This window comes from Varanus komodoensis, unplaced genomic scaffold (assembly GCF_004798865.1).
Source record: "Varanus komodoensis strain SLA01 unplaced genomic scaffold, ASM479886v1 scaffold4, whole genome shotgun sequence".
In the NCBI taxonomy this organism is placed as follows: Eukaryota; Metazoa; Chordata; class Lepidosauria; order Squamata; family Varanidae; genus Varanus; species Varanus komodoensis.
Genome location: NW_025335941.1, coordinates 36,006,558 through 36,032,806, shown reverse-complemented (window position 1 = coordinate 36,032,806; position 26,249 = coordinate 36,006,558). Strand labels below are relative to the sequence as shown.

Genomic DNA, 26,249 nt, shown 5'->3' with positions numbered 1-26,249 from the left:
TCATTATTTTTACTTTTAAAATCTATTACCATTTCCTGCAACAAAATCTTTCAAATTAAACATATTTAGCATCAGGACAGCAGGACAGCAACTCCATTTTAAAATTAATGTTAGAAAACATGTTTTTGTTTTGCTTTTATTCTAATATATCAGTAACATAGAAGGAGTTGTAAAGCTGGAATCATACTGGATGGATGGAAGAAGAGAAATGCTAATTTTGTGGATCATAATTTTAGAATACTAATAGAGGGTGAACATATGACCAAAATTATCTAGCTATGCCACTGCATGGGTGTCCTCTCCCACTGGGAGGCGTTTGCGGCTGCTGCACCCCCAATTCAGTGGTGGCAAATACATAAAAAAGGAAAATAAAGCTTGAAAACAAGCAAAATGTTGTTCGAGCCTTCTCTTGTGCTCTGTTTGCTACTGTCACAAAATTCACTAGTGTGGCAGTAATGTGGGCCCATAGATGGATTCAATGGAGGAGTTGAGCCCTAGACCCCCTGAAATCTTGTGGGGACATGGGTACACCAGGGAAGATGTCCACATGGCTTGTGAGTCACTGTCGTGCCTGACGGCGTGACAGAGGCGTCTACTCGTGAGGAAGAGGCAGAAGCTACCAGTGAGAGTCAGGCATTGGAACAAGGGGACTTATACTTGGGGTCCAGTGCCCAGACAGCCCCTCTGCAGCCTGACTCTGAGACTTCTGAGCAAGTAACCTCCCCACAGCCTGACCCCTTAGCCCCTGAGCGAATAGCCTCCCCACAGACTGTCGGTGAGGCGTCTGAAAGAGTAGCTTCCCCTCATCCTAGGTCTGAGATACCTGAACAAGTTGCCCCCCCCCCCCCCCCCCCGGCTCCTGACTCTGAGGCTGCTGGACAGAGTCCAGGAGAACAAGAAGACATAACAGTGAATTTGGCAAACGCCCAGCTTAGGAGGAGTTTAAGATGACAAGAGCAATTATGACGACAGGACAGAGGTCTGTCCCACCCATGAACAGAAAGGCGAGACAGGAAGGTCTGATACCACGTGGACTTCTGAGATAGCTCAGAAAGGAGGGAGCAACTGAACTGTTAGGGGCTTGTTGTTAGAGCTTATCAGTCACATCGTAAATCTTGTAGTGAATAGCAATAAAAGTCTTTAGCTTCACTGCCGGCTGCTGTGTGAGTTAATTGGAGACGTAAGTTACAACCTCACAACAGCCACATATTGTCCACACCTGCTGTATGCCACCCAGCTGCTAAGGATAGGGCAGACTGTGCCTGGCACCTTAAAGCAAACAGAGTGAACATTTTTGGGAACAGATTTCCATAGTTTGGGTTCCACCTTAGGCTTCTTGTGCAGCCATCAACCAAATGTCAGAAATTATGGGCATCTACATGCAGGAAAGCATCTGAAGATCACAACTGATGGGTTAGATTCATTGGGGAAAAGTAGCCACTCAGATATCCCAGGATATGAGATACTAGTATGCATATGACCCTTGAAGGTGACTGGGAGAGCAGACTAGTTTGAAACAACCCTAATGGTGAGTTATGCGCATCAATTTCTGAGCAATCTCTTTCATTCAGATTTGGAGAAGCTTCATCTAAGTACAGAGTTAGGTTGGAGTAACCATCCTAAAATGTTTAGCATACTTTGATTCTTACAGAGCATTGATTTGTACATTCATTTACAGTTCCAGGTTTATATAGGTTCCAACTAATGAAGAGTGTTAATGCATTAAAGGAGAGAAAAATGACATGAGAAATATGGAATGAGTGAAAGGGCCTTTTTGGTTGCAGCACCAAGACTGTGGAATTACATATATCAGGAAGTCCAGCAGTCCTCTTTATTGGCTTTTTGTATGGTAAAGACCTTTCTGTTTTGCATTCTGTTAAACTTTCCCACCCCTTCTGATTATCCTGTCTGAGTTTTCTCCTTCCACTCATTTTATTGTTTACGAGTAATTATACAATGATTTTTAACTGCTATAAGTGTCCTTGGAAAGCATTTGGGGTCTGGAAGATGGGGAAAATGTTTTAATAAATGGAATGAATGCTATGGAAAATGTTTTGCTGAAAGAAAATATATGTAACCAACATAAAAAGATAAAGAATTAAATAGCACTTTTTACACAGTCTCCTTAACTGTGTAAAGAAACGTATCCCACTTGACTATGTCAGGTCCACCCCTGCTTTCAAAAGGCCTTATAAGGAACTTATACAAGTTGATGGCAGTTTTTCATTTTTGTCCAACATCAGCAGAAGTTGATGGCGCATTTTCTACAGCACAGTGGCAGAACGCTGCAGTGTGCTCTGTTAAATCACTTATTAAGTGAGAAACAGCCTATTCATTTCACAAGACTGTCTTTTAATTTAATGACAGGGCTGAGAAAATACGAGCTGTGTCTGGCTCGTTGCTGCCCATTGGTCCTGAGCCATTGGAGTGCCACATCACGTTGATTGGGCAGTTCTCAGGTAAACATTTAGACTGGCAGGAATTCTCTGCAAGTGGACAAGTTGAAAAAATAAAATCATGCGCAAAATGCCTTTCTCCTCCAAATCCATTCTGTCATATAGCAGCACATTAACTCACCTCAGAAAAATTTTCTCAACAAAATATACACTATGCAGAAAGGACTTACTTGGAATGGGCTCAGTCACTCTTGGGTCTGCTAAGGAAAAAAAGCAAGCACTGGGTTAGACTGAAAGGAACTTCTAGCATTTTAGAAATAGACTAGAAATGCTTGTTTTCTTTCTGCAGTTGACAGGATTTATAATTACAATGTACAATTAGAAAGTTGTTTGAAATTAGGACAACAGAACTGTTGTGAACTGGCATTTAACTCCTAACATATTTCAGGGTTGTACTTTTTAAAGTGTTATGTATCAGATGCTTCTAGTATATTCAATGTAAACATCTCAATAGCATTTTAGTAGTGGATAGAAAGTTGCTTCTTTTGATAAAAGAAATTCCACAGGGGCACTGTTCCAGTTCATGATGATAAAAAAGATTAATTGCATGTCAACAGCACTTTAAAGTTTCAGTTTAAGAACTTACAGAAGACGTGCAGACCTCTCAATGCATTCAGCTGGATAGCTCTTTGCTGTTTTCCCTTTTAGGGATGGATGCTAAGAACTGCAAAGTACTAGAGAGACTTGTAGCTAATGAATACAGTTTTCGAAATGCTTACCTGATTCTGTTTTAAATGGCTTTGATTCGCTACTTGGACCTTCACCAAGTGGGTTACTTGGTATCACAACAAATTCATAACTAGGAAGAAAATGAGGAAATGCGTTCTATTCTTGGTTATGAATATCAAACATCTCACATAAGCAATAAGACTGGCCTATCTTAAAGGGCTGTTATAAAGATTATTAAGATAATATATGTTAAATGTTTTGAGTACTAAGAGAAAGTCTCATCTAAATATATTTTTCTTTATGTGGTATAGTTTCTGTGTTAGAAATTGGATGCATAAGCATTTTATTTTGCCATGTATGTGTGTTACAGAAATGCACAACGAATAGAGACATTTTGCTCATACACACAGCAAAATAGAGTCACATGACTTGCTCATATATGCATATGTTGGATACAAGCCAATTTCTATGTAAAAGTGATGCTTATCTAGGACATTTGATTTGATTTAAGAAGTCCAGAACGCCTATTTTATGAACAATCAAACATCCTTATCTATGTTTCTTTCATGTTTTGAGAAGGAAATCTCCCATTCCCTCAACCCATCTGTTGGGAGAGTGCTCTGCCCATTTGCTTTTCAGATTGAAACCATTTTCAACTTCATTAGTTTTTCTGTACAGAGGCAGGAGAATCGGACTTCATTTACTATTTTGACAGAAATGCAATCAGCACTGAGGAGCAAGTAGATTACAAGACAATAAATTCACTAGTCAGAATTTACTAAATTGTTTAGGGTCTCCTTTGCCTTTGGCTATTAGAAAAGTTAAACCCAAATAAGCCTAGCAGGCCAACAAAGCAACACATGATAATAAATGCATTTGCACAGATTAAATGAATGTTATTTATATTACAGTAAAGACTTTTTCCATAGGAAATTGCTATCCCATATGGAATCTTGGCAAAAGGAAGGAATTGCACTACTTTCCAGAGCATGAAACAGGACAGAAATGGAAGAGCATAAAAAGAAAAGAAGGGATTAAACTGTCTGTTTAACAAATCCCTAATAAAAAATGTTAGATAATGTTCTAATAGTTGATTTTCCTTTATTGTTAATTGCACAGTATTTATACGGTCCACCAATTACAGTGGGGACTATTAGTTGACACTAACTTGAAGCAAGAAACAAAGCATGTCACTCATTTTCAGATAGATGTTGTTATTTAGTATGTGTTGTATAAAAGGGATGAAGCCAGGTACTTTGGGGTCCTGGATGACAAAATTCTGTAGACACTTATGGCACAATCTGGGCAAAGGTAAACACTTGTATGCCCCACTAATTTCAAAGTGTGTGTGTTTATCTGTGTACATCTGTTGGGAGAGGTTAAAGTTCTCTCACTGACATTCATGGGACCTAAAAATATTTATATTTTCCTGGGTTCTTTTCATATTTCCTCTGCTATTCTGGGACTGAAATTGTCTCCTGAGAACACACCAATCCTTCATACTTAAAACCAGGGGTCCTCAAACTTTTCCACCAGGGGGCCAGTTGAAAGGTGCTGGTGCTGGGCAGGGGCGGTGCCTGTGGGTGTGCGCGCTGAGGCAGGGATGGGGAGCGCAACGAGGCAAGGTGAGGCGAGGTGCAGGCACCAGTGAGGCGAGGCGGGCGCACGAGGCAGTGGCTTGCTTGCTTGGAAATCATTTTCTCCAAGTGAGCAGACTGCTCATTTTCCCCGAGTGAACAAACTGCGTACAGGGTAAGGTGGGCAGCGGCACACGTGCGCATGGGCGTGTGCGGGGTGGGTCCAAATAGGCATGGCAGGCCAGATAAATGGGCATGGTGGGCCGGATCCGCCCCCCGGGCCGTAGTTTGAGGACCCATGCTTAAAACGTTCATACAACAGTAACTTGATATTATGCCCACTCAGTGCAGAGGGAAACATTTCAATTTGTTCCTTACAGCTCAATCCTTTACATACTTGCTCACAAGTAAGTCTTCCTTAGTTCAATGCTACTGCTTCTCAGTTAAGTGAGAAGGCCTACTTGCAAACTGTCTATTTCTGCCATTTTCTTTCCCCTAGCAAAATGTTTATGGACATTCTGTAACATCATCCAAGTATGGTCAACTGGTGCCAGCAGGTTACCCAGGCCATGATAAAAACCCTTACCATGTTACCTGATCATCTGAACCATATAGCCTATTTGCCCCCAGCACCATGTCACTATACATACAGGTAAATAACTGCTTATCCTAGACAGGATAAATAGGTTAGCATTCTGGTCAAGCTTACATTATAGATTTACCCCAGATCAGCAATAATGCCAGACATTTCTGAAGCATTTCTGCTCTACCATGGATCTGCTGTAAATACAACCCACTCCTTCTATCTAGCAGCAATTGTCCACTGACTGTTGGAAACTGTGGAAACGGTTATAGATGTAATGTAGCTTTAATATTGCAGCACTGCATGACACACCACAGCAAATTCAGGCAAATTACCCAACATATGTCAGAGGGCATTTGGATGGAAGTTCTGCCTTACATCAAAGGATTCTTCAGTTTTAGCTGTCACCAAGTGTTTTGATTTCTTTGATTTGAACAAATGGGTAAACTTAGCAACAGGACTTTATTAAAATCAAATGGAATATGCAGTTGTTTGATTCCTGGAATATTTCCACATAGAGAAAACTTTAAAGACAGGTGGGGAGAAAGGCCTGAGCAGTAAAAAAACAAAGCTCTTTATGTGGTCCACTTGCTTGTCAACAAACAGAACACTCTTTCAGGAATTCCAGAAACAGGATATAATCAATGTGTGGGGGCTTTAGGAAAAACCAGGCACTGGGATGCTTGAAGGACAGGTATGTGAGGACCTTGGCCAGAAATATGTGGCCTGACAAATCACCACAGGCAATTGCTGTAGTGTGTTGGGCACAGATTCAGCTGGTAGGAGAAGGGATGGCTATACTGTGGCCCTACAGGACCTTCATTGTATTCCATTAAGTGCACAGGGTGAAAAATGGCAACCTTGCATTTTACAGCCCTACTGTATAAAAATTCTAATACAGATTTATTTATTCAAACTTTCAGCACTACTACAACAAAAATATTCCAATCATGTTATCAGTTAAACTCATGTAACCTTTAGTATTTGGATTCAGAGAAAGTTTTGACTTCATATCTCCCCTTATTTCCATTCAACGTCTACCTGAAATACTTTAATAACTTTTGCCAAATGTGTAGAACAAAAGTTTAACTTTTAATGACATGTGAGTCTGATTCCCCTTAATACAAAATTAAACAGTGAAACATGGAAAGTATGCGTTGTCTGCGTAATTGAGATGGCATCTCACCTAAACCTATGGGTGTTGGCTAAATGAAAAAAGTAGCATAAATTATTGTAAATATACTAATGGAAATCTGATATTGTTATTACTGCTACACCTTTTGGCCAGATTATAGACAGACAAATGTGAAAAGTTAAAGCATAACATTTTAAACTATGGCCCAAAGCAAGCAACTTTCCATCCGGTTTTCTAGTTCAGTGTCAAAGTAGTTCAACAGAGCAGGCATTAAGCAAGACAGATTCCATTGGTATTCCCTTCCTCTTTCAGAGATTAGCAACTTACAGAACTAAGATATCAATGGGACTAATAATTTAACTGTGTAATAATATTACACAGCCTGCAATTTTATTGTCTAAAGAAGGCATGCATGTAGTTTCTTCTAGAATTAAAGGGTAATTATCAAAGAGAGATTTAAAATAATATTTTCTTCAATGTAAGGAAAATTTGAGATCCGTCATGAAAATATAATAGTTCAGAGCTATAAAATCCAAAAGGGTTTCCATGAACAAGAACAAAAATTGAATGTGAACTTCAGGTTTAAACTTGAATGAACTGAAATGAAAAGAGGACAAAATGTTGGGATTTTGCAGTGTGCAAAGAGATTTTTCAGAACAATACATTATAGGAGATGGCACAGCTGGGAATAACCACACACACTGGTCAGTGAGGAGGAGTAGAGGACCAGATCTTGCCCATACTAGTGGTAAAGGATTGGGGACTGAGTCAGCACCATGGAATCATACAGTTCCTAAACAGAGAGCAGTGGACTGTGCAGACATGAGTCACTCATGTCATCAACAGACACTGGGCACTGCTGGTTAGTCAGCAGTCAGAAGCTCCCATGGTGCTGACCAAGTCATCCATGCCTGCATAGTGGCCTGGTGACACCAGTTGATAATTGCCTCCCACCCACATGGATCAATGAATGCTGGTGGTGGCCAGTTACTGTTCTCTGCCCCACTTCACTAGCTACTGTTAATATCCACATCACACAAGGAAGTGAATATGGGACAATTTCTGGCATTGGCCTGCTACAAATAGTTTACTGGCATATAGAATATATAAAAATCTTACATACCACATGTAAAAATCTTACCTGCTGTAATAGTTCTTGCTGGTAAATTCTATGGTTGCTGCTAAACTAAGATAACAATATAATGACCTCCTATTTAATCTGGGTGTGACAGCACCTGATAGTTAAGACTGCATTATCCAGAATGGATTAAACACTACAAAAGGTCCATTCCCATACAAACTCAGACATGCTTAAGTCTACAGTGGAGTGTAGCCAAGAAATATGATTAGCCATGGCTTGTTGGCAGTGCATAAAAATTATTGATGGTCCAACAATTTCTTTAAGCCAGTCAACTGTATCTTACCCTCTCTGAAGATATTATTTATTACTTAAGAATTGCTTCAAGATCCTCAGAAGAAAGAAACTCTTGTAGATCAAGGCTTTTGAATAATGAAGACTGATAATGTGCAATGTTGTTTTGACCAACTATCCAGCCAACTGTTATTCACTACAGCAATAATTAATGATTTGAAGAAAGCTCAGTGAACCAAATTATGGGTAAAATGTTTTGTATTTTTCTAGTTGCTTGCATTTTGCCCAGTTTTAAGATGTTAGTTTTCCTTTGAAACACTGCAAATGTGCTTTTTGATAATTATCCAGCATAAAATGCCAAAACACTCCTCACCTAAGGGGAAAAAATTAACCAATGAAAAATACTGGTTATCAGGCATGTGTTGTTATGAGAGAATGGAACACCTGCATCAGGTTTGTATCCTTAACATGGAATTTTTCAGCAATCCAGCAGTCCAACAGAACTGAAAAGCAAGGAGGTCAGCAAATTTAGAAATTGTTGCAGTCTAAAATGGGCAACATGAACATCCTCTGAGGCACCAGTGAGAAGCAGAAGAACCAGTTCATGGTTCTATGTTTTTAGCTCCACCAGTCCACTTAAAATCCTGACTTCAGGTATGAAAAGAGAATGTTTACCAAGCCGAACTTAGGCGCTGTCACCAGCTCTGACATAATACCCTATTCCCATTTATTCCTCTTACTTCTTTCTAGTAGATTCATCATTCATTTACAATTGTGCCTACATGACACTGTCTCAGAGATGTTTTGCTACGCTGTTCCTGCTGTTAAGGAGCAGCATGTGTTGCTCTATTTATGCCAATCCCCTGACACAAGAGAATACATCTGCACCAATACATTCTTTGGCTACGGCAAGAGCTGGCCTTAGATAGGTGAAACTATACTAGCTCCCATCTTACGCCTGAATCATGAATACCATCCAGACTTCTGCCATAGCCTGTTGATTGCCTCTGACAGTATACAATGAAAACAAGCTAAATATTTGCCATACATTTTCTTTGAAGGAAAACAGGATCAAGAGCAAGAATAAGGCATGCTATGTGATAGCAGTAATAGTGACCGAAGAAAGGATTTATTGCAGCAGCCCACTGGCATACACATACTTGTTAGGGATGCCACACTTCCAAACATGATTTTTCCTGGTTGCTTCCAACACATCCTTGCTGCTCTCTGTCCTCTACCACCTCTTGGAAGAGCTTAGAAGAGTGAGACTGGAAGTAAATTCAGACACTGCAAAGAGCATTGCCAGCAAAATAAACAACTACCTGCATTCCAACATCCACAGCAGAATGCTTTGGCAAATGCAAATGGAAGACAGAATGTACAGCCAAAACATACCCCCTGTATGTCCCTCTTCAGGTCTGGATGTTTCACCAGGCAATTGACTGTGCATTATTTTGGGGACATCTGTTTGCAGCGTCTGCAGGCCAAACGGCATATTGCACAAGAATATGTGATCATTTCTTGCAAGGTTTTTAAGGTTTAAAACAGTTGCAGGGGTTCTGCCTTGAATTTGGGCCATAGCTTAAGAACATTGGGCTGTCCAGGATCAGACCAAGGGTTAATGTACAGTCCAGCATTCCATCCACATCATGGTCAGCCAGCTGCCCATGGGATCCTACAAGTAGGATATGAGTACAATAGCACCCTCCTGATCATGTTTCCTGGCAACTGGTATACATAATTGGAGGCAGTTAATATGCTACCACTAATATTGGAGGCAGCATATAGTTGGTCATGAGGAGTAGCCACTGATGATCTTCTCCTCCATAAAATTGTCCATTTGCCTTTTAAAGCCATCCAAATTGGTGGCATCATTACACTATGGAAGTGAATTTCATGGTTTAACTATGTGCTAAGTGAAGAAACACTTCTATTTATCTGTACAGAAGCTTCCAGCATATTGGGATGACCTCAGATTCTAGGATTATGGGATATATATCCCATTGCTCCAACACACATTACCTTAATCTTTACAGTGAATGGCATTTGCCATTGTGATGCCCTTTCTCCCAGTTTGAAGATATTCTTTTGAAGCTCCTCACAATTCCTATTTTGTTTTAACTACCCTAAATAATTTGGTGTCATCAACAAACCTAGTCATTTCAGAATTTACTCCCAATTCCATACCATTTATGAATAAGTTGAAAAGCACTGGTCCTAATACAGATGTCCATGTGACCCCATGACTTATGTCTCCCCACTGAGATAATCTACCATTTATTCCTGCTTTCTGTTCCTTAACCAGTTACTGATCTATAAGAGGACCGCCCCGCTCCTTATTCTATGACGGCTAAGTTTGCTCAGGAATCTTTGGTGAGCAACTTCATGAAGAGTCTGTTGGAAATCCAAGTAAACAGTGCCTTGCTGTCCACATGTTTACTGACATTCTTAAAGAACTCTAAAAGGTTAGTGAGACAGGAGTTACTTTTGTGGAAGCCTTTTAGATACATTCTTGATAGGACTTGTTTTTCTATATGCCAATGTTATTTTTAATAATGCTTTCAACCAGTTTACCCAGAACACAGATAACTGGCCTGAAATTTCTTGGATTTACCCCCACCCCCATGTTTTTTTTTTTAACCTGTTGTTGGCCATTCTATATTCCTGTGGTACAGAGGTTGATCTTGGGGATATGTTAGATATTTTTATAAGGAGGTCAGAATTTCACACTTGTACAGGATAGATACACAGAGTTTTGTCCTCTTGTAGTACCATTTCCATAATCAAAATCTCTCCACCCCAATCCCTCCCTGTATTGCCAAAGTGCACATTCAGGCTGTGTTCATGTTAACACCTTTTCTGGTTAAGTATGTACCATAGTATAGAGGTTTTTAATTCCACAATAAAAAGTACCCATTAAGTTAACCTAGTGTTAAAAAGCACAAAAAATCAAAATTGGTTAAAATGGAAAATCCTGTACTGGTTTCAGGCATATGAACCAAGTATAAAGTGAAAGCTTCCACTGAAAATATTAGCAGTCATTTCCAACTGCTTGTAAAACTTGATTCCTAAGAAAGGAGTCCTCCCTGCCCCCATTCAAAGAATCATTGTTTCCAACTTAATAGGTAAAAGCCAGAGAAAATCTGCTTTACAATTCCCGCAGGATTGAGAGCCATAAGTACTGAGGCATGGATCATTTGCTTCTAACCAAAGACTCATTTCTCCATCCCAGACTGCTAGTTGCTCCAGCAGCCAGGGCCAGCCTCAGTCGTTTTCCTGCCTTAGGTGAAGGGCAAGATGGAACTCCCCCCACACCCCCACACACATTCCATATACAGAAGCCAGTGGGACCGGCAATTGCATCTTCCACATAGTTCCGCATAGGGAGAGCGGATTGAACAATGTAAGGGGATGCAGAGTGGGCTTCAAACAACACAGAGCTCTTTCCTTCAGCAAGTTGCTGCAGATCTCTGTTGTCTGAGACACTGCCTAACAGTAGGACCGGCCCCTGCCAGCAGCTGAGCACAAGTACTTTTCATCTACAACCTTCTGAAAATGAAATGATCTGCTCTTTTGAATCAGCTGAGGACGGTGTTTGGTCGGGAGTCTGCAATTACTGTTTGGTATGAAGAAAGAACAATAGTGGAACTGACTTGATGAGTGACTGCTTCTGTCTACAGCTTGTTATTGATTTTAGAATTATGTCGTTAATGATTAGGCGAAAATATGCTGTTGAACTGTTTGGATGCAATGGCTCAGTATTACAGCAAGGTTTCTTGGTAATGATTCCAACCTACCTTGTGTTAGGTTTTAGGTTTTCAACAGTAGAATGAGTTTGATTTGTAGTTATAATGGACTTGTCCTTTCCAACAGGGCCTCCATTTTCAGTTGATACAACTTTATACTCTGAAATGAAGAGAAATCTTGTTGAACTATTCTCTGCATCTCCATTAATATGCTTTTAGTGTAAAGTAGTTAAAATCTGGATTAAATAACACATTTGTTAAAAGGAAATATTTTTTACAACTTGATTTGAGGAAGTAATTCTGTCTTTGCTTGGATTTGCCATGTTGAAGAGTCATGGGATAATCTATTTAATATTGCATGTGTAAGTAGAGGAATTTTTATGTTGTGGGGGGCAGTTCTTGGTAATGGTAATGTTAAAAAAAAATCTCCCTAAGGAAATTGTTGTGAATAGGAAATAGTTTTGATGGGGATACTGGGATTTTTATTGCCATCCCCTAGTGGGAATGGATGTTCCGCTTGGGATGTGGAGCATCTGTCACAGCTTTCCCCCTGCTCCTGCAGCTGTGTTGGGTGGCCTCTGGCAAAGGATGGGAAGTGGAGAAGGAGCTGGTCAAATGGGTCCTGCTGAACCTACTACTTCTCAGGAAGGAAAGAACACACGTGCTTTCTTTTGTGAGTACTGTTGTGCAATTTCTTATGATGTTTCAATACCTTATACAATTATACAATCTGTAAGACTGCCCAGACAGAAGTAAAGAGAATGAGAAATAAATGAGTAGAACGCAGCAGGCTAGCACATAATGAAATATAGCTTTTACCCTCAAGACAGTTGCTTAATTATGTCTTGGAATCAAGACTGCTGCTTAACAACAGAGTGAAAATATTCACAGTTATATTTTTCCATCCAAATTAATTCCAAACAGAAGTAGACTGACACATGCATAGACTTAGATTGTTTCCCTGACAATCCCTTCTGAAATAAGACAGCCTAGTTCCCCCTTCACCACTACCTTAGAGTTGGATGCAAGACCTTGCTCTAATCTGAGGAGAGCCATAGCCTATGGCACCAATTCAGTCAGAAAGGGAAGCTGTAGAATCAGCCATGGGGAGCCAGATGCCTGAGAATGCAGTTCATCTAGGCCTGCTGGGAAGGAGGGAAGGACCCTGATGTGGCCTATCTTCTACAGCTGGGAGTCCTGGCTTTGATGGAGGCTCCTGGCTCCAGACCTGGGACATCTGTGGGAACAGGTTTGTAGGAGATGGAAGTCGCTGCAGAGCAGAACTTTCAGGGCAGGGGTTGTCCTAAGGTGCACCATCAACTAGAGAGGTTGGTGTGCAGGTGTCCAGAGACATCCCATAAATGTCTATGAGGCAGGTTTCCCTTCTAGAATCAAGGGTGAGGTACTGATCTTTACTGCTTACCAGAGCCAACCTTCTTCATTTTATTGGAACTGTAAACCTATTTGCTGTATGCTGAAGCCAGGGCTGATTGGATTTTTAGGTAATGCTTACAAATTGATTCTGTTCAATCACTGTAATCTCATATCTGGGTTTTTTTTCTATTACTGGGGCCATAAAGGATTACATAATCACTGGAATTACTTCCAGAAAAAGTTTTACTGAGTAGTGAGGTTCTGACACTCTGAGACCCAGTGGAATAGACATATGGAGTCTGGTGACTTCTCTGTCAGTGGGGTTTCTTATCCATTGCAGCTTTTATAGAATAATCACTGAGGTTATCATGCAGCTACCACCTTGGGCTGTGAATAGAAATTAGGCAGCCATAAACTTTTCACTTAAATTTAAGGAGCTTAAATAAAGTGGTATAAAGAACACCATCAAGTCTCCAGAATAGTAAAGATGTAGGGAAAGGGATTCAGTTTCATAATTCATTCATTCATGTATTTTTGCCAAGTCTGAGATATGATTCTTGGGTCCTTATTGCCAGTCTAGACTAGTTGCTGGGTCCGTGGGTGGGAGGGTGCTCTTGCGCTCATGTCCTGCTTGTAGGATCCTGTGGGCAGCTCCTGTGTGAGCAGAATGCTGGGCCCGAGGGCCCCTTGACCTGATCCAGCATGGCTCTTCTTCCATTCTCTTCTAAGATAACAAAAGTTTGGCTCACCTGTGACAGTTTCATTTTGTGGTTTTTCCCAATCCAGTATGACAAATGATGGACAGCCTTCAACTGTCACCACGGTGAGGTTCGTAGGAGGCTTTTGTGGAGGAGCAGTGGCCCTCTCAGTACTGTCTCCCTCTTCTGTGGGAAAGTGTTGCAGTGTATCCGTGATGGAACATGGCACACTTTCTTCTTTTTTAATGTACTTTACATGGTCACCTAGAGAAACAGCAGCAACATTTACACTGTAAATTCATGGAAACTACAGGTGAGATGGCAAAGCTATCTGATGCATACTGCCTCAGGCAGTGATTTTCATATTGAAATGCTTCCCCAAAGAGATATTCCAACAGTCAACCAGCATGTTGGGGAGAAGAAGCTAAGCTGGAAGCTTTCTCTCTTAATATGTATTTTTTATGAACAGAGATGGTTGTTGTTATGAGTATTATTATGCATACAGTATCATTCAGTTATGAAAGCCAGTTATAAAATGTTAAGAAGGCTCCTCAGATCCTGAAAATGCTTGAACGTGTAGTAAAATAATGTTGAGCTGCTTGCCAAACATTCAAGCTGTCTTCCCTTGTATATATTATGAAATACATTACACTCTGTAAGCATGTTTCAAAACATTATTATTTTTACCCTGGTTAGTAATTCATCCTCCCTCGAACATTTCAGAGTGGTTTAGAGATGACATCATATGCTCAAGAAATGCATAAAGAAGGTTATGGGACTGCAAGGGCTAGCCCCATCTACCAGCGGCCATACTCTTTTTAAGCATGCATGAGAATAAATTTGATGGGTGAGGCAGCATGGCACACTGAGCTTCTTCACACCTTGAGAGATCCTACCCTAGTCAAGGCCTCCTCTCACATAAAGGCACCCTACATATGTACAGTCATATATATGTGGAACTGTCTCACATGTGTGCCAAATAGTGCAGAAATAGTGGAAGTGGGGTGTGGCCACTGGAAGTTTAGGAAGTGAGAGCAGAGCTAGTTCCTGTCACCCTGACTCCATTTGTGCCCTTTTTGAAGACATATGTACAATCATCTAACTCCTCCTTTCTTCATTACTGAAGATTCATTTTCTTGGACATGTTGCTGATAATCAAAAGATTCATGGTTAAATATTATTTCCTCAGTATCAAACAATGACTGCTATTTTACACATACCTCTATACCTTGGCGTGCCTGCAATATCAGTCTCTGTTGTAGGAAGTGAGCTGAACATTGGATTACCTAAGGAGAGGAAAACAACCATAAAATTTTAATAATACTCTGATTTGCAATACTGAAATAACACCTAATATTTCATCTCTCATTTTAGCCTCAGTCTCTTAAATCCTCTACTTGGTGCATGCTTAAAGTCATGTTAACCTTTTTCTTAGCAGTGAGTTGAATTTGGCTGTGATGGAAAATAAAAGTCTCTGCACTGGCAAAATAAAGACAATCATAACCCAAATGACTGAGCTCATTATTGCTCTTGGATTTACTTCATGTATAATATACAAAATCCCCCTTAGCGCTCTAAAAAAGATTCTTTTTCAGTGTCATGGATACTCCAGTCACTTAATTCATTGTCAGTCTCCTCAGGGAACACATTTGTTTTGTACATAGCAGCACTCAAAAATGCTGAAGGCAACTCCAAGCCAATTCAACTTTTTATGCTATACATGTCGTGTAATGGCCAGGGAGACATACATATACACATTTTGCTAGCCAGTGAAAAGATGCCAAGCAAAACTAATTCTAATGACTTTGTACTGGTAGCTATAGTAATAAATGTAAAGGAACACATTCTGAATTAACTAGATATATGGATTTTACAGGAGTAAGCAAGAATGAAAATGAAAATTTTATGACATAACTCTGAAATGCCTTAAAGTAATGTAAGATATTATTACAAAATATTTGAGTCTTTCAATGCAGTCATCTCACTTAGCCTTTTCTAGCCTATGAGCTATTTGTTGGCTGATTCATTTCCTATAATTTGATGTCTGAATTGTCCAAACTGGATTCATATTAAGAAAGTTGTGAAAGTAAACAGGATGTATAGTCATATACCTTAATGCAGGCACAAGATGAAAAGTATACGCTATAAATATCATTCCAGAGCCATGTCATCATTGCTGCATCGTATCAATAAAGGTAGTGATTATATGTGATGGTGTCTCCACTAGAAGCAGAGGATGCTTCTATGATACATTGCAATGATACATCATTGCAAATCCAGTTTTTGGCCATAATTTCCACTATTTGAGTCCTTATTGCTCCCCATCTGTAAAAACTTTTGCTGCTATCAATCAATCAATCTTTATGCTACCCAATAGCATAAAAGGCAGTCTGGGCAGCAAACAAATCAAGGAAGGATAAAAACAGAGAGATATCACAATAAAATAATAAAAACAGACACATTGAAATTGCTAATACAACGATATAACAAGTTGATTGCTGCCATTGTTAAATTGGAACCCTAATATAAAATACAATATCAAAATTAATTTTTAAACTATTTATATCCCTGGAAAATTACAAGGTTTTCACCTGGCACCAGAAAGGAAAAAGGGTAGGTGCCAGGAGTACTTCTTTGGGAAGCTGATTCCATAAATGGGGTGCAACAATCAAGAAGGCCCTTCTCCCACTCACCGCCCTCCTTAGCTCCTATAGAGGGGGCTCTTTAAGAAGGACTCCTGAAGATGATCTTAAGGGCCAGGTAGGTATATATGGGAAGAAGCATTCCTTCAGATATTAATTTATTTGACCTGTATGCCACCATAAGGCTGCTTGGGCAGCTCACAACATATTATTTATTTATTTAAAGTTTTTATATGCCGCCCTTTGCCACATAGCCTCGGGGTGGCTTACAGAAATAAATACAAAATAATAACAATTACAATTAAAACCCGGAAACACACTGGCTGCACAATTAAAATCTATAACTATTAAACATTATTAAAATACTGTTTGAATAAAAAGGTCTTGGCCTGGCACTGAAAAACAAATAACAACGGCACCAGGCGGACCTCTCTGGGGAGCGCATTCCACAGATGGGGCACCACCGCAGAGAAAGCTCTCCTCCGGGTACTCTGCTTCTTGATATGGAAGGCTCCTGGAGGAGAGCCTCTGCTGCCGATCTCAAGAGGCAGGAGGGCAAATATTACACAAAAATAAAAAAAAATGTATTTCATAGTAACCTCCTTGCCTTCCTTGTGGTATATGGCATGTTCAGTTCATTATTTTTAGAAGTACAACAGCTTCCTCCAAAGTTGTCTAACCCATGTTGTAGAGGGATAGGTGTCCTTGTAAATTACTTTCAAACACATATTTGAGGGTGACTGTCACAGGACCAGCTATGCTTTGTTCCATGTATATAGATAGCCCCATTTCTGTTTGCCCTTCCCTTCCAATGACCTTTTCACTACCACTACATAGATGTTTTTATTTCGCTCACTGCATCCACCAAAGAATCTGAAAAACTTTCAGGCCACCTCTAAGCATCTTTAGGAAATCTAGAGTTTGGTAGGCATAAGATAGGTAAAACAAGAAACCACAAAGTTTAAACAACATTTTAAAGTTTACTGAAAAAAGTCTTATTATTAGGGGAAAAGTTTTAACATCTGAATGGTTTAAATACACAAACAAAACCCATAAAAGCAAAAAGGATAAACACATCCAGCTAAGTCCAAGCTGAACTAGGTCCTTATTTTTGTTCAGTTCTCCCCAGAAATATATTACTGTCAAGAGCTCTCAGCATTCCATTTCTTCCCCAACATTCCATTTCCTCCAAACAGCTTTCTGATTTTCTTTCATTCTTCTTTCTTTTCAGGCTTTTTCTAGTCCAAAAACTGGCCTTTTGCCTCAACTTTTTATACAAAAAAGCATTGTATACATCTTGGTGATATCTCAGATGACACATGATAGGTACTTGTGCACAACCAGGTTCTGCACTGAACTTGCAGAGTATCTTCCCCTTAGAAAGGAATATGGTGCAGCCCCTTCAAACTCAAGTTATGCCCTTCATCTCTGTATTTCATAGAAATCAGGCCAATGCCATCACACAGTATCCTTGGACAGCAGCTGAAGCCCAGTCAACCTAACAGGACCCATGGGAGGTGCCTGCCCTCAATTTTCATTAAGGCAACAATGAACCTTTTCTCAGTTCCTTTCTGTAGTCATGATTTTTCCATCCAAAGCTCCAGTAGCGTTGCAGAGGAAAAACACAACCAATATCAGGAGTGGATAATGTTTTTTCTTTCATTTTGATGAAGGAAGTTGTCCATGACTCCCCAAGCACCCCCTGAAAGCACAGCAGGGTCCAGCCCATTAATTAATGAGCTGGCCCTCATAAGGGACAAGAGTTGTAATTCTTAAGCCAAAAGCATCAGCCAACAGGTATGATTGTGTTCACTAGCGATTCACTAGAGACAGCTATTCCATCTCTGCTTCTTCTGCTCTACATGTTTCCTCTCATCCTTGTGTGCTCCCGAGAATCTGTTTCAGGAAGGGAGTCAAGCAGCTGGTGCAAGATGTGTGAGTCACAGCCCCACGGACACTTGGAATGATGAAATATTGCCAGGACTGCTATTATAATTCTAGTGCAGCAGGAATACTAAGTTACAGATTAGGTTGCTAGTCTGATAGAGAACAAACAAACAAACAAACAAACAAGACCCAGAAATGTACAATTAAAATTCTTACTGTAATCTGGAGAAGAAGCTGCTGTAGGTAGCTTTTTTGGTGAGCCTGTTTTTGTGAGAGAAGCTGGCCCAGTAGGCTTTGCTGTAGAAGATGCTGTGGAAAATGAAGAGGCTTGTGGCATCAAGATGTTTCCTATTTTAAAACAAAAGTGAACCTGAATGTCTAGTTGGAACCAATGTATCCTTGATTCTAAATAAAACATTTTATAGGCTATAGGAGAGATTCAGTTTTTAAACCTGCTTTATTTATTCATCCTCTATATAGACTGATTTAGATTCTCACCTGAGCATGAAATAATTAATGATTTAATAAGACATTTCTTTCTGTTCCACATCTATGTAACTTTCTGTTCTTGGTTTATTTTTATGATATGGCATGTGACAAGGCAGTTACAGCAGTCTTCTAGAAGCTGTTTTTCTCCAGATGTTTTGAACTTAGGGATACACTAATTCTAATCCTAACCTGCTCCTTCAAGGGGAGTGTGACCCCATCCAGAACAGGTTGGATTTCTTTTTGTGCTCAGAAGACCCATCCACTAACAGCATCTCAGTCATGTCTGCATTGAACCTCAGTTTGTTAGCTCTTAGTGTTTCAGCCAGGCACTGGGTTAGCACATCTACAGTCCCATTAGTTGACAATGAAACAAGAAATATGTGTCATACACATAATGGTGAGAGCACACTCCAAAACTCTGGATGATCCCATTCAGCAGTTACCATGCAGATGTTAAGCAGCATGGGGGACAAGACCAACCACTGAGAAACCCCATGTTGGATAATCCAAGGGGGTTAGGTATATCCCCCAAGGACCACTTCTGGAGTTGTGTGTCCAAGTAGGAGTGGAAGCACTGCAGTGCAGTGGCCCCTACCCACAACTCAGGCAGTGGCCCCTACCCACAACTCAGGCAGTGGCCCCTACCCACAACTCAGGCAGTGGCCCCTACCCACCCAGGAGGATACCATGATCAGTCTAAAATTCTTGTCTTGCCAATAAAAAAACCCAGACACTGCAGGTATTAATATATTTGATAGCTCACTTTTTATATAGTGTATAAATGATTGATTATTTTTGCATGATTCAGGAAAGAAAAATGAGATGGGTGTGTGTGTGTGTGTGTGTGTGTGTGTGTGTGTGTATTTATATATGAAATTAACTGAACTATATGAAGAAAAAAAAAATCCCCCTACACACAGAAATATATTGAGAGCTAGAATCCAATCTCTTAAGAAAAATAAGTGTTTTTGAGAAATATGGATTCCCCATATTATAGGTTCTCATTTATTTTCCTCTAAAATTTACTACAGCTTCTATCTTGAATCTAAAAAAGAAGTGGGTAAAAATATTAGTTATACTAAATTAGTATGAAATATAATGAAAACAAAAGGGGAAAATAGCCTGGGAAAAACTGAACAAACATTTTATTCCAATACCATTTGGGAGAATAGCTATTAGCCAAGAAACCCTTCCCATACATGGGGACAGGTTCACTGTTGTAACAGTCCTCTGAGCACTATACCAAAGCCAGGTGGATGGAGCAGATTATATGACTCTTTTTCATCCGATCAACACTCTATCCTGGCAGGATAGCAATCACATAGGGAGATTGATGTGATCAGCCTTGCCAATGTACTTGTGGCATTCCTTTTTCTCTCTCTCCATCACCTGCTGTTCACATGGGGTGGGAGACTAAGAGTAAAGATTAACTGTTGGAAGAGGAAAGACTGAATTTAGTGGTTCTCAAATATGGGAATGTTTTCTGAGGGCTCACTGGCTTTCCTTTTTCCTTCTGTGAGCAGAGAATTCATGTGCACAATGGAACATTGACACTGGTGCTTGGGTTCATCTGGCAGAGACAGTTTAAGCACATTGCACTCCTAGCATGCAAAGCATTTCCATGGGTGAATACAGTGCAAAAGAACCCTGACAATATGGATGCTTGTGCAGCATCCAACAGTCATATATGATGCAAAACTGAGAAATATACGAAGGCTGCCTTTTATTAAAAAACAAATTATGAAGGTCCCAGTGAATCTAAGTATCTTCTGAGTACACCTACAGAAAGTTCCCTGGATTTACACTTATAAACTGGAATGGGGTGGTTTTGTTGAGAAGGTGCTATAGCTACAAAGTCAAGCACATTCTCTGCATGTAAAAGCCTGAAGCCCCAGCATCTCCAGGGTACAGCTGGTATAACTCCTACATGAAATCTTGGAGAACCACTGCCAGTGAGCAAAGTGAACCAAGGGTCTGACCCAGTATAAAGTAACTTCCTTTCTTCCTGTTAAAACTGCTTCCTGGGAAGCCAACATACCTGAACGTCCAGGTTTACCAGTCACAGTGTTTGGAGGCAAAGGTTTTCTTTTCATTGGTGTAGGCTTGGCAGGAGCTAAGGGTGGTCGTGGAGAGTCAGGTGGTGTAGCTACTGTATAACGTTACAAGACACCACTGTTAACGAAGGAACCTCACACCACGCAATCAGAAAGAGAAAAATGGCTAATAGCTACACTTCTCAAACAAAATTTAAAGGCATGAGCTTCAGCGATAAGAACTGCAAAAGAACACAAAACATAGACAGGGAAGAGCTGAAAGGAGTTACTTTGAGCATTTGCATTTCCTGCATGAAAATGTGCATGCTTCCAGCCTTAGGCCAAACAGCACAGCAACCAGCACAGCAAAGCGGCTAAGCTAAATCCTCAAAATGTATGCTTCTTGTTCAGAGTTAAGAATCATTTCGTTCAGTTGCATGCCACTATATTGGCAGAAACAAGCATCAGCCATTGTCAATATATGGTGCTCTCTGAGAGACTGAGATCAAAGTGAAAGCAGTGTTAATTGTTTTCTAGGAAGATGCTCATTACTGCAAATGCAAACAATTGTGTACTGGGACATATCAGGGGAATATAACATAATATCTCTCATCCTTCCTAAAAGTACACCTAGGGGAAAAACATCAGTAACTAGTCTGAAGTTATTCCCAAATCAATTTGGGATGATGGAGCAAGTGGAGTAGCAGTAATCTTTTTGCATTTAACATGAATCAATGAGGATCCCCTCATTTAGCCCATAAGTGTCTTAACTGGGAAGTGGATGAAGGCTCCCCTACACTTCCAGGTGATTCATACTCCAGGAAATCAGGAGGTCATGTCAATCACATCAACTCCCTGCATTCTGTTCTTCTTAAATTTAAATATTTTTAAATGACCATGCAAAGCCAACTGATATTCCAAAATGGGAGCAAAGGTCCCTGTGATGTACCCTAGCTGGATATATTTTGGTTTTGGGCATTCAAATAGTGCAGTGAAGGGTACTGTGAAAACTGAATTGAGGCACAAATAAATGTCATGTATTTCTAATTGTTCAAAGTCTTATGGGTTTCTGCTGCAAACCTTTAATTGATAAATATTACAATGGTCCTTCTGACAATTAAATGGGTACTATAATTGCCAAAGTCAGATCTTCTGTGCTCATGTCAATGAATTCCACTCCCATATATGGAGATTAACAGAATTATTTAGTTTATAAATTAAAAGCCTTTCTTTCCATGCATTCTTTGCAAGTTTTAATACTAGATAGAATTAAGTGGGAGAAGCTTTCAAAGCACTTAGTAAAACAAGCTCATGCGTAGCTTCAGAGAGACTATAGTACATGAATGAAAGGCCAGCAAATAGAAATGGCAAAGCAACATTAGGTATTATGGACAGTTGGGATGAATGCAGATTTACATAATGCATATAACATATAATTTAATATTTAATGAGTAATAAATAAATATCATTTATACATTCTTTTCAGCAGAAACACAGATTCCCCACAATATGATTTTCACTCATCTTACTACATACAGAATACAGTGGTGCCTTGGCTCACGAACACCTTGGTTCACAACCAAATCAGGTCACGAACAAAAGTTTCATGAAAATTTTGACTTGGGTCGTGAACTCCGCATTGAGTGGCAACCAAGATAGTGGTCATCTCCCCACCCCCCTGAGTGGGGAGATGGCCACAATCACAGTTGTGTTCGTGCAGGGAAGACACAGAGGAGCTGACAGCAGAACTTGCTGAACTCCAGAGTGAGCAGCAGAAGGCACTTGCTGAGGAGGATTCAGTGATTAGCAGTGATGTGGATGAGGCTAGCAGAGATGTGATACAGTCCATTGTGAAAAAATGGAATTAGTGCCAGGATTTCTTTGAGAAGCACCACCCCAACGTAACTGTAATGAACAGAGTGTTGAATCTGATGAACAATAACGTGGTCTCTCATTTCCGAAGGGTTATCCAGCACAGGAAAATCAAGTGACTATAGACAGATTTTTCACCAAAACTGACCCTGCAGCTAAGAGACAAAGAAGAGAGGAAACCCCTGAAAGAGATCTCCCCAGTGTCCTTATGGAGGGGGACTCTCCCTCAAAACAATAACCTCCCCCACCACCTAGGTTAGTGTTCTCCACTGTACTGTACAGTACTTTGTTACTTTGTTGTTCTTTGTCACTTTGTTCTTTGTTTCAAGTTTTTCTGATTAAAAAATAGTTATAGAATAGATCAACCTTATTTACATTGAAACTTATGGGGAAATTTGCTTTGATATACAAGTGCTTTGGATTACAAGCATGTTTCTGGAACGAATTACAACTAGAGTCGTGAAATGGATTAAGTTCGTGAGCCAATGTACCACTGTATTAATAATTTCAGACTATGCATACTTAGTACAAAGCAAGTCCAATTAAAATTAAAATTAAAATTCTATGCTTCTATGTGAACAAGCATAGAATTAGACTGCAAATTTATAAGCCACACTTTTCTACTAGATTAAAGCAGATTGGATTCTAAAATGTATAAAGCAGTGTTCCACTTGTTTAAATAGTTCTCTTAAGAAGCTGTTTCTGGTGATTGGGAGATTTCTGGAACAAATGCTAGTACAGTGTGTGGAGCTACAATTGCAAGGGAGAAATTCATTCAAGATATGGCATTTCCTCCCCCCCTCCCCCTGTGTAAGCTAAAGTGCCATCTCTTTAAAGTGCTCTTTTGGTTTTAAGCTGAAGAAACGAAGGGACTGGATACAGGCTAGCACATAATCGGCTCTGCTAGTTCTTGTGGAAAGGAGCAGGGTACAATTTTCTCAAATTCCCTCTTTCCCTTGCTGTGCATGCTGTTCCAGACAAATGAAGGATCATCTCAAACAGCATGGACAGTGGTATTCAGTTTGTGGAAAAGAGAATCAGAGAAAAAGGATGGTGCATCACCTTCCTCCAGCGGAAAGCTTCTGCTGGAACCTACAGTAATTGAAGATGCAATTTTATTTGCAGAGAGGCAAGTCTGGATCCAACCCATTTTTGTATATTATTTTTAAATTTATATTTTAGTCATGGTCAAAAATGCAAGGTAATGAATATAACAGTATTATTACAGACATTGAAACTGAGCCTTTTCAAGAATCTATCCATGGAATACATACAATATCTAGCAGAACAAGAACAAGTTCTGCTTATTTCTCTAGTCTGTATTCTGTAGAAAATCACCATAGAAGATAAAGAAGAAAGTTTGTATGCCATTTTCTTTAATTGGTTCTCCACTTAAACTGTGAGATTTCAATTTTTATTTACCTGTTCCATCTGTTCAGTGGGCTAGTAATACTGGTGAACATGTGGTTGATTTTGCTTGTGTATGAGGGTGCATGGGATAACTATTTGACTTTTAAGATCAGGATATTCTTACAGGTCAATAAATACAAATGGAAACAACAATTACTCATGATATCTTTGATATAAAATTGTTTTTAATTTTTCTCTCTCGCTGTTTGTGTTATATATGCATATAATTGTATGTGTATGGTTTCTCTAAGGTAGTTTTAAGGTTTAAATTTTTGAAAAACTGCTTGGAGAACTTTGGCTATTGTACAGTTTAGAAATATAATAAATAAATGAAGTATATTTTAAATATAAGGGTTTAAGTTTATATTTAGACTCTTCCAGGTAAATCATGTTGCTGGAGAAATAGCATCTTTTTACCTATTATTGAAAACTAATCTTACCAGGTTCTGGCTTCTTTCTTGCAACTGCAGAATCCACTGGTGTGTTGTAGCTTATACTAGAACTTGTACTAAGTACCCTGGTAGCATCCCGGTCTGTTAGTTTGTCCCCTGCAAAATCAAAATCAAAATCCTTATGTGTTACGATGCATATCCAAGCAATCACAAAGACAACTTGTCTGCTATATGGACATCTGATAGCCTAAGACTATCAAGAAAGATCAGTTAAATATCACCAATAATCTAATTGTACATACTAGCTAATGCAAATCTACAATTTTAATAGTTCACAAAGTGTGTGAAAGCTTGCTAACAAACTGCATGTTTGGCATTTACTGCCAGCATAGAAAGGATAACAATTTATAGAAATATCAATTCATTTTCAAACAGTATCCAAATGAAATACATATATACAAATATTGGCCAATACATCTTATTTTGATTACTATTTCAATGACCTTTGAAAACACTAGCTATCTGAATTAAATTTTATGGTCCTTACATGAGTTTATTTATAAAGCCCTAACTAATTTATTAGATGTATATCTCACTTTTCCTCCAATGAGTTGAGTGCGGTGTCCACATTTCCCTCACCTATGTTAATCTTTACAACACAACAACTCACTGAGGTAGTCAAGGCTTAGCAATAGTATTTCATCCAGTGTCACGCAGGGAGCTTAGTAGGGATTTGAAAGTGGGCCCCCTCAGTTCTAGGCTGATGCTCTGAGCTCCACACAAGTTTCCTCTACTCAGTTTTTGGCACATGCAGTTTTCCCCACACAGCCAGATTCCACTCCACTCAGGAGGGGCTGCAAACCGTTGGGAGATGCTTTTCAAATCATTCCTGTGGGAATAGCTGTGGGAAAGTCCCCTTCTGGCAACATACTTTGCCATCTCTTCTCTGATCTAAATCCATGATTTCTATAGGGACATCAATATCCTTATCTTCTTGAGGTTTTAATGTGGAGCTTGCTTGAAAAGAACAGCCAAACATGCACAAGGTATAGCATTAATCAAGTGTCAAACGCTCTGATTCAATTGCTTGATACCAGGAAGTCGTATGAGGATTGTGTCTGTGCTGATTCCTTGACTAATCCCTGTAAACCCACACATTAGACTGGTGTCAGGATAAGTAACACAGTCCAATGACAGATTTCCAGGGAATGGTTTACAAAACCTATTGCTTGTCAGAAGAGGCAGATTTCTTTCTCCTGGACTTCCAGTTTAGCGTTGTCTCACAATATTGACCACATGGGATGTTTATATCTTCCTCAAAGCCCATGCAGAAACCAGTCCTGCAGCAATTATTCGTAGTAAACGAAGTTGACATTTCACTGCAGTTTTAGTTGTGCCTTGATTTATGTTGTTTGTATGGCTCTGGAAATATTGTAATCAAACTTTCTCCGGATTATATTACATGTAGAGCAAGTAAGTAACATAGCCTGAAAATTGGACACGTATGTGAACGACCAACCTGAAACTGAAATGATTACACAGACAAGGTTTCAAATACATGGCAGGCAGCGGTACCAGCATCCCGAGCAGTTGCCAGGGCTGGCATCATAGCAGAGCCGGCAGCCAAGCCCTGCTCTGAGTTCTCCTCAATTTATTTTTCTTACATGGCAATCCAAGTAGCATTACGTGGTACCACTCCGGGGCATTGTGTGGTATTTAAAGGATGGCTAGACTAGATGTGGACAAATCTGTTCATTTTTGTTTTTCTCATTTCCTCCCATTTTAAAATCTGGTTATCCTTAACGCTGATTTAAAAAAAAATTGCATGAAAAGTTATAAAAAAAAACTTTGCATGCTTTTCTCCTAATATATGTATATTTGTACACAATTTGTCCTAATATACATTTTAGCAAT

At 39.6% G+C, this 26,249-nt stretch overlaps 1 protein-coding gene across 16 annotated transcripts in view; it reads right to left on the bottom strand.

The window, feature by feature from the left end:
• LOC123029256 (ABI family member 3 binding protein) overlaps window positions 1-26,249 on the bottom strand; it is a 133,760-nt gene that overhangs the window by 5,973 nt on the left and 101,538 nt on the right. For 13 of the 16 annotated variants that reach the window (XM_044441958.1, XM_044441960.1, XM_044441959.1 and 10 more), the window contains 8 exons: window positions 24,384-24,491; window positions 20,667-20,777; window positions 18,356-18,487; window positions 14,831-14,896; window positions 13,662-13,874; window positions 11,590-11,698; window positions 3,176-3,255; window positions 2,627-2,656 (listed from right to left, as the gene is read on the bottom strand). In XM_044441958.1, coding sequence (XP_044297893.1) covers window positions 2,627-2,656; window positions 3,176-3,255; window positions 11,590-11,698; window positions 13,662-13,874; window positions 14,831-14,896; window positions 18,356-18,487; window positions 20,667-20,777; window positions 24,384-24,491 — 849 coding nt within the window. The remainder of the gene's footprint in view (window positions 1-2,626; window positions 2,657-3,175; window positions 3,256-11,589; window positions 11,699-13,661; window positions 13,875-14,830; window positions 14,897-18,355; window positions 18,488-20,666; window positions 20,778-24,383; window positions 24,492-26,249) is intronic. The other 3 variants (XM_044441964.1, XM_044441968.1, XM_044441975.1) reach the window with 3 other exon arrangements.